The sequence below is a fragment of the Dysidea avara genome, chromosome 3, assembly GCF_963678975.1.
Source record: "Dysidea avara chromosome 3, odDysAvar1.4, whole genome shotgun sequence".
Lineage (NCBI taxonomy): Eukaryota > Metazoa > Porifera > Demospongiae > Dictyoceratida > Dysideidae > Dysidea > Dysidea avara.
In genome coordinates, this window is record NC_089274.1 from 6,488,904 (window position 1) to 6,504,981 (window position 16,078).

Genomic DNA, 16,078 nt, shown 5'->3' on the forward strand with positions numbered 1-16,078 from the left:
CACATATATCAAATTTATTGTGCAGTTACACATCCTTATCCATTAAAATAGTTTATTATAGTTAGTACTTTGACGCATTTCATATATCAGTGTATAGCTAGCTATACATCAAGTCTTTTTGGCTTATAGTTATTCATATTTTTCAGTCAGTGTCCTAATAACAAAAAGGTAGTATTTTTCTTGTGTGCATGTGTGTGTGTGTGTGTGTGTGTGTGTGTGTGTGTGTGTGTGTGTGTGTGTGTGTGTGTGTGTGTGTGTGTGCATGTGTGCATGTGTGTGCGTGTGCGTGTGTGTGTGTGTGTGTGTGTGTGTGTGTGTGTGTGTGTGTGTGTGTGTGTGTGTGTGTGTGTGTGTGCGTAAGTGCATGTGCATGTGCCTGAATGTGTATCAAGTTGATTTTCAACACAGTAAAAAATAATGCAGATACCCATGTAACTTGGATGGTCATTGTGCACAATAACCAATTCCATCAATTTTATGACATGTAGCCACTGTATACAGTAGCCAACAAACTAATGCCTAATTATTTAAATTAACTTGTCCGCATGCTCAATAAATAATCTTTTGAGTGTTTTTAAATGTTTGTTAAGCCATTTTATTTATGCATGGAAAGGCATACAATTGTTACATTTTACGTCATAATAAGTCTTTGAATGTCTTTCAAAATTTCTCCTTCCTTTATTTTCTTCTTACAAGGAATTTAGTCCCATTAGTTCCATGCACACTAGTTTATCACCGCTGTTTGCCAACTACAATGGAAGCAATCTAATATACAAAAATCACAAGGGTTTTAACATTCTGGTTCTAAATGCAAAGATGGCTAGCAACTACAGTATGCAATCTATGATATAAGATAATGTGAGTGAAGAGGACTTAGAGTTAGAGCAGAAAAAATGTAGATTGCTTTGCCTCTTTCCAGCTAGGAGATAAGTAGCATTGCATTGCAACAGATGGCAATGTAAATCCCCACATGCTCTCAACGTGAACTTGAAAACAATTCAAGTAAGACAAAGCTACATATGTAAGCTACTATAGAAATAATACATAAATACATGGAAACCATTGGTATCCTCATGCACAAATGCACATACCGGTATGTATGAAAGACCTTTTGTTTAAAATAATGATGTCGATTGCGATTCAGCATATATATATACCTTAGATACCTACAGTACAAAATTACTGCATAACTACATGGCTATAGTCTCTGTAATGAAGCGATGCCGAAAACTATCTTGTCTATATACATATAAGTTTATTGTAGTCTAATGTCACACTTGAAGAATGCCACATCATCAACAACAAATTCAGGATTATCCAGTATTGATAGTGGAGCAAATTTAGGACAACCAGATGCCACATTCATGTCTGATTTTGGACGATGAAAACTAGTACTGGTTGGGTTGGGTCTGAATGACTGTACAATATTGTTGTTGCCTTTCTGGTTCACTAATGTCATTGTCACTGTATGCTGAAATGGCCATTCTAGTAAAGCATCATATTCTCCCTTCATGATGGTAAGGAAGTAAGATATGTGACGTCCCTTTCCACTACCATCACCATCTAAATAAACACGTAGACACAGTCTGTACCCAAACCTGCTGGTGTAAAATGGTGCTGAATATAGACTGACAGTCTTTCCTAGTAGAGCATCCCTCCTACGTCTGGTGATATCTGGTATCTTCCATATGTAGTGACCATCATATGAAGTAGCTTGAAGTGTTTGTAAGGTGAGAGACACTTCCTCATAAGTATGGTTGATCTCGTTAATACTAGCTTGTAGTGACACCAAAAGATCTTCAACTCCAGTTAATCGAAAAATAACATCATCTTGCTTGCGTTGTATGCCAGTAATTTGCAGTATCTCCTCTTTGTTCTTGTCATTCATTGCTTCCAACTTTTTACTGGTTTTATCCAATTCAACATGGAGCAGTTGATTCATTGCTTCATACTCTTTGCTAGTGAATCTGGTTTGTTTCTGATGAAATCCATCAGACAAAAACTTACCAACCAAAGACAGGTGATGTTTTACATATCTTTCCAAATGTGTTTCTAATTCTGAACTGCCCATGTTGGCTATGAACTGGCACCCTAAGAAAGCAAACAGACATTGTAGTTGTGTTTGTTGTCTGTTTATTTTCTTTTTAGTCATAGAGTAGCCAAGTTGATTGTTAGCGTCCAAATGGAGATCAATCTGTACATAAAATAATGAATACAGTATATACAAAAATGTTGACCGATCCTTAGTTTGCAATAAACACACAATTGTACAGTGTATGTGTGTGTGCTCTGAAATGATGCAGAGTGGTTGTCATCTATAGCTATATACTAACTAACAATGCAATGTACTAGTGTGGATCAACACCTTCCATTGGGACAAAATAAGGGCAAGATATAAATGCACTGGGGAAAATCAAAGCCAGTGCATCAACAACAGAGTATATTAAAGCTTTTTTCCTAAGGGATGGGTACATAGTTAATGTGTACCAATTATAGTAATCCATTTTTCTGTGTGCTAACAAACCTTTTAACTGTCTGGCAACCTTGAAGAGTTTGGCTGAAAGATCTTGGCCTGTTAAGTAGCAACAAGAAGCTATATATGTGACCAGATTTTACAAAACTAGGCTTCCACACACATCCAATTTTTTACCTTTACTTGATCACACAGTATTTATTCTATTGATCTACAATTTTCACACAATTTTTTAATTGCATTATGGAACAGCAAGTTAAACTTTGAGAGTGATAGCAAACTCTTACAATGAGTTAAGGTCCTTTAAAGTCACAAATCCAGATGTGTGTGGAAACCTGGCATTGTCAAATCCAATAACATATATACATATTTAAAGTTCAGTGTATGCAGTAGCAATACTCTTAACCCAATTGCTGTGTTAAATGCAGAGTGGAGAGATCAGAACACTACATCAGCATCAACAAAAAGCTTACTGATGTGATCCATCAGCCTTTTTATTGAGAGTAACATATACAAGTGTAACAACCTGACAGACTGGAGCCCCCTAATGATTTTCTTATTTTAGTTTGCAAAAAGATTGAAATACTGAACAGTCAGTGATTCCAATAGAACAGTCAGTGCATAAAATTGTCTTTAGAATTGATCTCAAAGGGCTAAAATTTCACAATTTTCCTGTGGTGACATACCCCCAGACCCTGCTAGAGCAGTCTTGCTTTGTATGCTAAGTGTACTTTGCACACCGTGCTGTACCCAGCTTGGAACAGAGCCCCCTATTTAAAAATATCTTGCTATGTACATGAGTATATAATATATTTAATATTTGATGGTAGCTAGCCATGAAATCTGCTTAAAATTATTTATAGCTATAGTGGAATTGCAAGGCTCATAATGCAATGCACGAGACATACTCATACAGTTATGCACTCATATTCCTCATGCATAATTGAATTTAGTACAATATATAGTCAGTTAGTTAAAGGAGAACCACCTCTCGAGAGAGTGAAGGTGGTATTTATTTGGAAAACTGACAGTGTACAATCTAAATCCCATCATTGGATATCTAGTTTCATAAAGTAATTATTTTATTTATTTTGTTAGTTTTATCTAAATGGTGAGTCATAATTTATTCACAAGACAATATAGTCTTCACTTTACAATTCATTTGAGCATTCTTCCATGAATAACTTACATACTTCTTTCCTAAGAACAGTGTCCTCGGGGCATGAGATTGGAACATGAAGACATTCTACTTCATGGTCCTATAATAATTATGAATAACATGTTGTTCATTATCATGTGAACATACCTTCTGTTGATCATAAGGAACCTCTTCCTTACACCACTGATGTGATTGTCTTCTATACTGACACTGTTGTAAGTGATCATCAAGTTGTGATCTTGTGATCTCCTCATGACAACCTTCATTGGGACATGATACCTTGACTAGTTGACACTCTTCCTTCAAATGTGTCTGTACATGTGTTAAAGAGTGATACTACTAGCTAGGTATATATGTATTTACTTACATATATTTTTGCACAAGTTGTAAAGACACACAATCATGCTGTATGTGAGGTAAGTAGGAATGTGACAACTCTGCTGGTACAATTTTGGAAATATAAGTATGTGTAGGAATCAAAAGCAATTATAAAACTTTAACAACAATACGTAAAGTACAAATTTGCTAATGAAAACAATAACAGTCAAATATTTAAATAAAAACATTCACACTAAAACATTCAAGTGAACTGATGAAATCACAATTAAGAAAATGAAATGCTAATTGTTTAAAGTACTGTAGTGACTACCATTTAGCCAGAAAGTTTGGCAGGAGGAAATTTTAGCAAATTTGCCACAGTAGGATTTTGGCAAGAAAAAGTTTGGCAAATTTGTTAGTAGCAGTTACAGATTTGTATTGGACAAATGATTTGGCAAAACAGAAATCAAATAACGTGTTTGACAAAAGATAATAAATAATTGGCAATATTTTTATAGCGCTGTGCTAAAGCACAATGTTTAATTTTATTGACATAATGACCTCATTTGCAGTTGTGGGTACATGACAAACAAGTGGAACCAAATGATGTGAATTTCAGTTTCATCCATGTGTAGCTAAAAAGCTACACAGAGGCATACCATTGCTGTAGTATAGACATTGCACGTGGATATGTGAAACATTTCATGCAAAATTTGAATTAATGTATTTTATACCAAAATGAATAGTCATCTCCAAAAGGCATGCCTTCTCATATTTTTATTTCATGTATGTAAATTACATTTTGCTTTTTTGCAGGTCCAGCAAATATTGTCATACCCAATTCACACAATGGTATGCTTTATTAAATGTAATTCAAACCTGGAAAGTAGATAGAGTATATACCACAGTGTATTTACCATAGTCCCATTACTCCAGTGTAAACCCAATTGTGAAGAACAACTGTGGCTGATTGTATGATCGCAAAATAGAAATATTCATAGAATTGTGCATTGTGCATCTGTATGAGTGTATCAAAAGATATCCACTCTACATCAAAACAGCCAAGCTGTAGAAAAAGGTGCTACCTTTAAAAAATCAAAGTTTCAAAATCCAAGAAGTGACCAAGAAATGGCTGTAGTGATGTTAATTCTAGGCATGTTACTATACTACTATTGATTGGCATTGCATTAACATTATTACAAACATTTCTTAATTGGCCATCATTTTTAGTTTCAAAACTTTTTACTGTGACTTTTGAAAATCAATAGTTTAGCTGTTTAACATAGTTACAATGGTACCTGTATTCACCTTACAGTAAAATGTACTAACCTGAAAATTTTTGTATTCACCATTCCATGCAGAACAGTAAGGACAAAAAACCACCAGGTAGTCAATCTCCTTTGACATTTCTTTGTCATAGGAATACTACACCAACAATAAAACAGTAGAATAACATGAATTCTAACAAGATCATGCCATTTGCACAACACATTAGTATTGATAACTCTATACCTATAAGGAATCTGTCCACACCTAATAGCTTACATTCATAAATGCCACAGATTTTTTGCACTTTCCACAGAAGAAGGCTTGAGCCCTACAGGGTATATGCACAGAAGTTAACATATTGGTTATTAAGTGATTCAGTAATGAAAGGCATATAATATATTTACCCATGCACAATGCTAAGCATTCTTATAACAGTACACTATAATAGGTAGATAAAACATGCACATGGCTATAATTATAAACAATTTGATGCATATTACTATTGTTTACCGTTCAAAACCTCATACAAAGAGTATATACAAGCACACCACAATAATTATAGTATAGTCTAATCATGCAGTGATCCAGTTATATTAAGTCACAAGTTTTTTAAGATTTTATCACTGTACAAATTACATTCAAGTCTACTTGCATGCACACTGTCATACTGTAAGCTGGTGCATGAATTCATGCACATGCATCTGTGTCAAAACTATCTGCTCACGTAACATGCAAATAGTTGTAAAATGTGAATCTTCTGCTTTAACTTTATATTTAATACTTAGATAATATGTATAGAAATTTCAAGCAAGCATGCCGTGTAGATTATCAACACAATGCGATCTTCATGCAAATTGTCATGTATGTACAAGAAAGTCAAATTGGTTACATACATTGCATAACCTATTTTATAGGCAATCATAGATCACTGGTACATTTTACTGGAATGGAATGATAGAATGGCTAGCTAGAAAACAGAGTATAACTTTAAATTTTATCTATTAATCTAGCAACATGTGTGTATAATGCCCACTTATCCATGGGTATAAAGCAGTGCAAACATATATTATGTACAAGGCTTGTGGTGTGACTGAAGTTGGAATAATGACTGTTCAATTAGAGCATTTCACAAAATAATATTTGAGAAATGAACGAAATAGTATTTTGTGTCTAATTGAACAGTCATTAATTACACTGTAGTTAAATTTGGTGTTGTCTTAAACATACAAATATTACATAAAACTTGCACCAGCAAATAGCTATAATCACTCGTTACTACGTGAAAATGATCCTGCATACACTAAGTAGACAGCTCTTAGTATTCATTATAGGAGCTCATATAAATATGTTGCAGCATCAAAATCTAAGAGGACTCATCAATACAATATAGCTCTATAGTGCTGTACTATATGGTATGTATATGCTTTCAAGTTAACAGGAAGACAGCATCAGCTAAAGTTGTTTTTCAGCTGTGATGTATAGCTAGATACTCAGAAACAATAAATGTGCAACACTTTGAGAGAGGAATTTTTTTGGAGTTCATGATTGTTAGTAAACTTTTCACCTTCAAGATGTTGTAATTGTCAATAAGGCAGTTTGTATAAAGCAACAACTATGCAATTAAGGAGTTAATGGTTGTTGGTTGGTTATAAGGCAATTTGTATTAACTGTTAAAAATAGGGCTGAAACAGATATATATCTGTATTATCTGGGACAAATAATAATTTACTATTCGGATAGCAATTTGAAGCCATCAGGATATAGTTTCTAACAATTTTGTGGTAAAATATCCTTGATACATAGCTTCCACAATTAACAGTACCATGTCTCAAAAAAATTATGTTATAGTGACTTCAAAAGCAATACATATATTTGCAAATGAGGCACTGTACAAAGATCAATGCTGTAAGATGCATATAATCAAATACAAGTCAGTCAAAAAGCACAAGTATACTTTAATGCTGAAACAATATAATATACAATTACTGTATGATCCACATTAATTTTGCTGATCAACTTTGTCTCCTCAGTATAAAACTTAACTTTGTTTCACAAACAGTAAAGGAGTGTATATCAATTGATTCAACATTGTAATAGTAATGTTAGTACACACTTTAATAGTTAATATAAACCAAGGTACATGATTTATATACACCGCATTGTAAACCCAAGAAAAGTCAGTGTGGGTACTCATCAAATAAGTGTACATTATATGCACAAAACCCATAAAATCCCATTCATCACATATCCATAACTTGGTAATGCCTGAACAAACTGTTTCAATCATGCAAACTCCCTTGTGGTGGAAAATTTTCTATACCAAATTTGGCTGCACCCTCCTAGCCATTACCAAGATATGTACCTTCAAAGCTCATCTGTTTATAATCTTCTTATTCTTCTTTTGCAATACTTGGGAAAATCGCGATAATTTAATATGCATACTTTAGTTTGTTCACTTCTGTTCGAATTTGGAGGGCATAAGAGCATACAACAACATGTATACATACACACATATATACAGCTGTTTTGAACAGATAAAAGAACTGAAAAGTTACTTGCAATTAGCAAAAAGTTCAAATCTGAGTTCGTTGTCATACCTACTGCTTAAACCTTCTATAGCTATAAACTACAGCACATGAAAGTTTCTTGCTCAGAAACTTATCATAATGTATAATGTATAAGCCTTCTTATATTACCTTGGTAAACTATTAAAGTACAAACACTTTACAGAAAATTGGATCAAAGATCAAGGAGTTTTAACACAAAAATCAAACGTAGTTACATAAATACTTTACACTGCGTAACAATGTCAAATATTATATATATAGGCTCTGCTCAAGAAGCCACAACAAATCCAGATCTGACTCAAGTTAGCAGGAGTAAAATATCTTAGTTACGTATCATGCATCTTACCACAGCCCATAGCTGATCAAGTCATGTTTCATACTATTTTCAGATGGCTCAGTAACAGTCTGCAAGCATTTACAATTTATATGCTAGTTTTAAGTCAAAATCGTTCCATGTTCAATTGCAGGAAATTAAATTTCATAGAGGGGATGGAGCAGTGCCCAGACCTCCTAGAAAGTTTATATGCCTAGGCTTACACTAATTATTTGTTCAGTATTTCAGTCCTGCCCTTTTGGGATGCACAACTGCACATTGCAAATAATCAGGCATAATGCTTTTGCTGGCATATTATGTTCAATATAACACCACACATTGCACATCATAACTGCATTATTATAGATCTGCCCCTGAACATAAACAGTACAAATTCAGTTATTGCTGAAATCCGAAGAAGCCTGACCAGTCATATGCATTAATTTTATTTTAGTGAAATGCAGCAGTCCCACACATCTGTATAGATTACAGATTTGAATCTAAATTTCTATTTGATAACTTAAGCCAACAACCATGACTTAGTTTCAACCTAACTTGATCATCCATTCCAACAGATACGTTATTCCAGCCATCAGCCACTTATTGTAAAATATTACAGGCTGCACTGGTTCAGAGTGGTTCACGGTTCTTGCTGAGTAGTGGACTCTATCATGTGTAGCCTGACAAGAGTTCATAATAATTTTGATATCAGCATAACATTAACACACATAAATACCCAAAAAGCAGTCATGTGACCAAAAATCCCATAATGGCTACAATGGTCCTGTGGAACAGGAAGATTCCTTCCTTCAATGTTCTAGTGATTTTTACAGAAAATGATAAACCAAACAAGTGCCTATATATTGCTTTCATATCGACATGCAATATGAAAACAGTGGACTATTTAATAGCTACTGTATAGCTGAGAGAGAAAATTACTGATTTTGAGGTTTGGGGGTTAACAGCAAAATTTATCATTGAAATAATTAGGCCTCCATATAGTCTAGTACATTTTGGGATTGTTTGCAAAGCCATGAAAATTTTAAATTAGGTAACATTACTCAACCTTGAAACTTTTGCCCCTAAAATATTTAGGCTATATAGTATATTGAATGCACTCATGCATGCATGCTATAATACTGCAAGATGCAGAAAGTCTTAAGAAATACACTAATTCCTACAATAATTTTTGAATAGGTGTCCAAAGTAGCTATATGGGGTTTTGGTTACATGACCACTTTTTGGTGTTAAAATTATGCTGATATCAAATGCCAGGGGTGGATCCAGGATTTTGCTAAGGGGGGCACACAGGTAGAAGTCACTCGCACACTCCATGAAGTGCAAAGCATGAGCTTTCTAGGATGATCTGGGGGAATGCCCCACGAAATTTTGAAAATTTAACGTTCTGAGATGGCAATTTTGACTGAAATTTGTTGATAGTTCAACACTGGAAGTATGAATGCTAATAGTACTGATAGCTACTGAGTTTAAAACCAGAATTAGTATAGTGTAAAGGCCTATAGGGTGCTCCCTAAGGAATTTTGAAAATAAACTTTGTGATATTGAATTTGGTGGCAATTTTGACTAAAATTTGTAATGTTTATGAAAATTCAATGCTGGAAGCATGAATGATGCTGAGCTGGTAGTAGCAATATAAAGTCCATAAGGAAATTTTGAAAAACTAATCTTTTGAGAATGATTTTGGTGCTAATTTTGGCTGAAATTAAGTTGAAATTTTTATTGAAAATTACCAAGCTACAGAACAGAAGGTTCCCTACACAAGTCTACTTAAACATATCCAGGCTTGTGGTCTGCAGTTGCATGATTTTCATCTCCAGAGAATTTCTAGTCACATTAAATAGGGTATAGATAGAGTCAGTAACTCAATTTAGATAGCTGTTTAAAATTACAGATAGTGTTTTAAAATTATGCTACTCTTGACTGTTTTATTAGAGTAAATGACTGTTGTATTAGAGTGTCTAGATTTCTAATGTAGATACAGATACTCTAATAGCATTTAGGTGGGTTAGAGCGCCCTCTACATTATCATTATGATAATAATAATAATAATAATGATGATAATGCAGAGGGCGCTCTAACCCACCTAAATGCTATCCCACTATATTGACCTGTGAGAAGGCTAAAGCCTGTGAATACAAGGAGTCAGTATAAACATGTATAGTTCTCCTTGTGCTATATATGCCTATAATATGGATAGCAATTTGCTAGACACAGATTTATTATATTATACACAGTCATAAACTGCATTAAAGTATTTGGATTATGTCTGAGGTGCCTACCTATGTTCAATGAACAACACAATAAAAATTCTGAAGGGGGGAGGGGGGGGGGGGGAGGGGGGGCACTGGCCCCCCTGGATCCGCCCCTGAATCGAGTCCTGAATGCTACTTAGAATCCAACAATAAGATACTAAATTGTTTGCCTTATCTAAAAGGTCATGCAGTTGTAGCTATACCTTAAGCTCTCTGTCCCTCTTCCCCATAATGATGTCAGTTAGCTATATACAGTAGTTGCAAGGCTGTGGTATATCCGGTAAACTTCTTAGATAGGTTAAGAACTCTCTCGTAGGAAGGAAGCAGAAAGTTGTTCTGAACAACCATGAATCAGAATGGTCAGATGTACTTAGCGGAGTGCCTCAAGGCTCAGTCTTAGGCCCTACACTATTCAGTATCTAGCTATGTTATTGACATGCCTTTAATTGTTAATAGCTCCATTGTTCAATTTGCTGATGATGCTAAAATGTTCAGAACTATTAAGTCAATTGATGATTTCCTTCAACTTCAGCAAGACATAAATGTCCTTTCTGAGTGGGCTAAGAAATGGCAGTTGAAGTTTAACATTAGTAAATGTAACTGGTTACACCTGGAACAACCACATAGATTTGGTGAATATACGATTTATGGCACTACTATCACATCTTGTAATGTTGTTAAAGATTTGGGAGTACAAATAGATAGTCAACTGATCTCACCACCACAATTACTAAGAAGGCCAGTTGTCTTTTAGCAATTATTCAAAAAGCCTTCCAACATTTTGACAAAATACAGTTATTAACCTCTATAAAACTTATAATCGGCCTGTATTGGAATATGGTAATATTGTCTGGGGACCTCAGTATATCCTTGTGAGCAACCGAGTTGATCCACAACCTTCAGGATTATGCATATGATGACCATCTTGTTGAATTAAACTTGTCATCACTAAAATATATACCGGAGGCGTCGTGGGGATATGATAATGATTTATCAACTTCTACATAATCTTAACGTAGATCCATCAGAATTACTAACCAACAATAGTTCATCAATAACTAGGGGTCATAATTACAAACTATTTAAGCCACAATCATCTACAAGAGTGAGATCGTCATTTTTACTGTGAGAGCCATTAATGATTGAAATAACCTACCTCATCATGTAGTTAACACACCCTCGTTGAACAATTTTAAAAATTTACTTGACTGTAACTGGTCTACTTCTTTAGTTAATTCTTGTTGCATAATCTGTACACAGTTTTTATGTTGCGATATTAATAGGCAATAATTTTTGTAAAGATCAGGCTTTACAGGCTCCTTGATCCTCCTTACCTGTACACCTAATACTAATACTAGTAGCTGCATGCTAGGCACGTGGCTTAGTAACCACAATCATATACATTAGCACTTATACCCCAGTCGGGCTCTGCTAATTAAGCAATATAATAATAATAATACGTAGCTATAGCTATATACAGATAATTAACTTAATTATCTATGCTATATAGCTATTCACGTTAGGATTTCCACTCAAAATTCTTTTTGTTGTTCTGTAGATTTTCCGGCACAACCTTACACGACATAATTATTACATATATGGTAGCCTAATATAGCCTTACCTTTGCTGCTTGAGTTTTCGACCACATGGCGTGCATATCCTATGATTGCAAGGAAACCGTAGGGGGCCATTAAGAAGAGTGTGACAAACCGCACACTGGAATCTGTCCTCCGAGGTTGGCAGCTGTGGAACAGGCAGAGACATCTTAATTTCTGATAACAACAAATAACTGTATACACTATAACTATATACCTTTTTAAGAACTTTTTAGCCCGAAGCTAGTCACATGATTGAAATTACCTCAACAATAATTACGTCACGTACGTATATCTTACTATTTTAAGCTCTGAACTGGTTGGTCTAGATTCTTCTTTATAAACTTAATTATGATTTCTCAGACTACATATACAAGTATGCCACCTCAGTCTACCGGTCATGGGTGTTGTGGGAGGGAAGTGGGAAACAAGAAAAATGCATTGTCGCTGCATGTGGCTAAACTGTTATGATTTCATTGTCTAGAAAGGAAGTACACTGTCAAGAAGTTAATGAGAGTAAGCAACGTACAAATCAGTGGAAAATGTCATAACACCCTATGGCAAAATGTCCCAAGGTCACACATTCTGTGCCTCCCCCATAGCTATTACTGTGAAGAATGAGTAGCTACCATCCAACTGTGTGAAGGTAATTTGTATAGCCATACGATTCATGCATATATACACAGTTATGTGTGCCCAAGTATGAAATCTAAAAATAATTAAAACTATCATTATTGTAAGGTATACTGTATAGCTTACATTATTAATTAGCTGCAATCACTGAGCTTGTCACCGACACCGTACAGCTTGAAATGTACTGTTACTATTAAATGTATTTATTTATGTTTAATTCTGTATACTGTAGCTACATTGAGGTATATAATGTACATATGTGTATACATTCTTAGCATTAGTAGTATCACAATATATGTAATAGTTATACCATGGGCACAAGTGCTTTGCCTGATATATACGCACAAGCACGAGGGCGTTAGCCCGAGTGCAAGTGCGTATATATCAGGCAAGGCATGAGTGCCTGTGGTATAACTAACATGTACCACGTGGCCAGGTAATTAATCACCTAGCTACATGTGAGAGAAACTACTGGCATACGTACTTCACGAGTATATTTATATTGGGCGTTGTGAATTTCAATAGTGGACACTGGAAGCAATGTAAGAATAACGACAAGGAGTTGCTGTGCCGGAGTGCAAACGTACGTGCAACAACTCGAGCATGCGAAAAGATTGATTGTGGATTTATACAGTGAGCAAGGAGACACAGGACATTGAAACACGACTTGATAATGATGGTTTAGCACTGGTATAAGTACTCCCAAGTATTCACTAGATGATATACAAATAAAAATCCAACTACCATACAGCGTAATAATTTGACGGGGGAAAATTTTGACAAATTCTTATCTCTTGAATATTGACGAGGAAAACATTGATGAATGTCCTACACCAGAAGTATTCTAATTAACTAGTCATGTGAGCTTTGACGGGGAAAATTTTGATGAATGGCAAGTATATCAAATTTGTCACAATTTTCCCTGTCAAAGTATCACACTGTACAGTATACATGTTGACAAGCTGCCACATATGCAAAGCCACATATTATAATTATGATACACACATGCATACTTTGAATTATTACCGTTATTTTATCACTCTGTACAAGAAAAGTGGGAATGCCCCATCATTATCATGCGAGTTGCATCATTTGTATTTGAAAGGGTTAGTGGAATATTTTGAACACATATTCATATAGAGCATGCATGCTTACGTACACAAATTGCCTAGATTGCACAAATTGTTTGGGGATCAAGTCACTAGCTACTTAGTTTGGGATTTTTTTCTGCATTCATCAGACTAAAAAATTATTGAAGATTCTGACAGCTTCCTGTTAGGCTTTCAGTGGCCAGTCCCTAGTGAGATATAATTTATAAATAAGCACATAATCTGAATACACCTGTTGAGGCAACATTTGCAACTGCTCATTCCATAGAAGTCCATGTAGTCTGCTTAACCCTACAAGAGTTCATCACAATGGGGCATGTATTCAACCCTACATCAGTACACATGGTACTGTTAAACCTACAACTAGCTAACTATATCAACAAACACACAGGAATACATGTCAGCAAATACTGTATTACAAAGAAACTAAAAATAGAAAGATGTAAGCGCTACATGTGTATAATAGTTACATTCAGCAATGTCATATGACCACTATACTGCTATAAATCAGTAGGTCTAATTGTGTGTAGTATCTGTCACACCTACTAGCATTCTTGTGGCTCTAAACTACCATAAATATACACAGTCAGTTGATATACCATAACAGATCATATTACTATTACAAACATGTGATACATCCAATAATATCAGTTTACGGTGTTCAGTTTTGTAACTATACACACCTATTGCAGAAAATATTCAGTGTAAACAAACACACATATACAATGTACTGTACATAAGCTCAATATAGTAGCTATGAGTTGTATAGCTACCGGTGATGAGCATTATATATTTTGCTGAGTTAAGCAAAGTTATTTCCTGTTGGTAATATGTGATATCAAATATAGACAGGACGTCATTGATCTAATAGTCTGGAACATTGCATCTTAACATTAACTTTATTATAGCTTTACGTATGTATTGATACTCTGATTACAGCCATTTAAAAAAACCTGAGTATCGAGTATCGAGAAACTATGAAACTTTCATTGAATGTCTTTATGTTTAGTATTTTATAAAAATTACATCTAAATGATGTAACACTATGTGGAGTTCCTATGGATACATATATACATGAAACTGATAAGGAGAAAACATCCTTGACCACCTGACAGACTCTTGTAAGTGTTTGAGGATTATCGGATGGCTGCAGGTTCGAAGCTTCCCAGGTCCAGTCACAGATTTTTTCTCTTTTCTCCACCTTTTCAAACATACTTTCTGTAACAACTTTAAACAGGCTGTAGGACCAGGTGTCCTACAGACCTCCAGCACTTGTGCTGTAAAGCCTTAAGTGTACTCCGTACAGTTTACATAAGGCTTCCCAAGTCACATGGCGAAACAGGTTATCTTTTATATATGTTGATGGAAATATTATGGTCATTAATTAGTCTGTGGCTTATTACTGAATTTTTAGCACCTGTATGTTAGGTAACAGGCATGCTCCTTCCTATTCTACACTCTTATGTTTAAAATAGAACTAGTCTGTCATTTTTCACCCAAAAGGCATGAAAATTTTGGATAAGTTACTACAGTAATTTTGCTAAAAAAGAGTGCTTGCAGTTTTTTGATAGCAACTTCAGGTGACAAATAGCATGGAAGAGAAAAGAAAAATTGGTGGCAGTGTCAAACCGTAAGTTAACCGGAAGTTGGGTATCTGATGATTGAGAAGCTAAAAGACAAAAATAAAAACGCACAATAGTTTGTACTGTTTTGTATAGTGTATCATGAAAGTATCAAGGCTCTAGTGTGTAAACTGTAAGACTAGTTCTGCTTTAAAGGGAAAAATTATAACTCGCATTCCACAGCAAATTAGCAGTTGGGTTTGTGTTCTTGTGTTAGCTTATATCCAGTAAGAAAGTACGGTATATTTGCCCAAACCATTTGTGAGTTATGGTATTTTCATGGGAGCCGTACATGAACTGTACAGAGCACCCTTAATAAATAAAAATAATAAAATATGCACCCTTGTTATGTATCAGCTACTCAGATGCACATGCTATTTAATGAGATTGATTTTACAGCAGTTATTTTTAATAAGTAAACTGTTGAATGTACTACAAAATAATGTCAATAGACACCTTACATGTACATAAGTATGTACCTGCAGTTTATACTGGGTATGTGAGGACCTGTCATTATACTAAAATTTGATAGACCTGTAGATAGATTACAGTGATTTTTGAAACTAAAGTACCAAACTTAGCTACTATATGAGACACTTAGCTCTAACAATAAATTGGAGATAGCATATAGTGATGATCAGTGAGCTATCCTATAGAAAACTTGAAAACAATATTACTGTTTTGGAATAACTTGATGTGTAAGGCATAAATAGTGGGTGCATGTGCATTATTGTATACTGTGTACAG

At 34.8% G+C, this 16,078-nt stretch overlaps 1 protein-coding gene across 1 annotated transcript; it reads right to left on the bottom strand.

Moving 5' to 3' along the window:
* Positions 1-1,094: 1,094 nt before the first annotated feature.
* LOC136249113 (TNF receptor-associated factor 3-like) lies at positions 1,095-12,266 on the bottom strand. Its single transcript, XM_066041046.1, has 7 exons — positions 12,233-12,266; positions 11,994-12,115; positions 5,496-5,547; positions 5,280-5,375; positions 3,780-3,944; positions 3,667-3,732; positions 1,095-2,194 (listed from the first exon to the last, which is right to left on the bottom strand). Exons 3-7 carry the CDS (start codon positions 5,499-5,501, stop codon positions 1,256-1,258), a joined length of 1,272 nt encoding a protein of 423 aa, XP_065897118.1. The 5' UTR covers positions 5,502-5,547; positions 11,994-12,115; positions 12,233-12,266; the 3' UTR covers positions 1,095-1,255.
* Between the last annotated feature and the right edge of the window lie 3,812 nt (positions 12,267-16,078).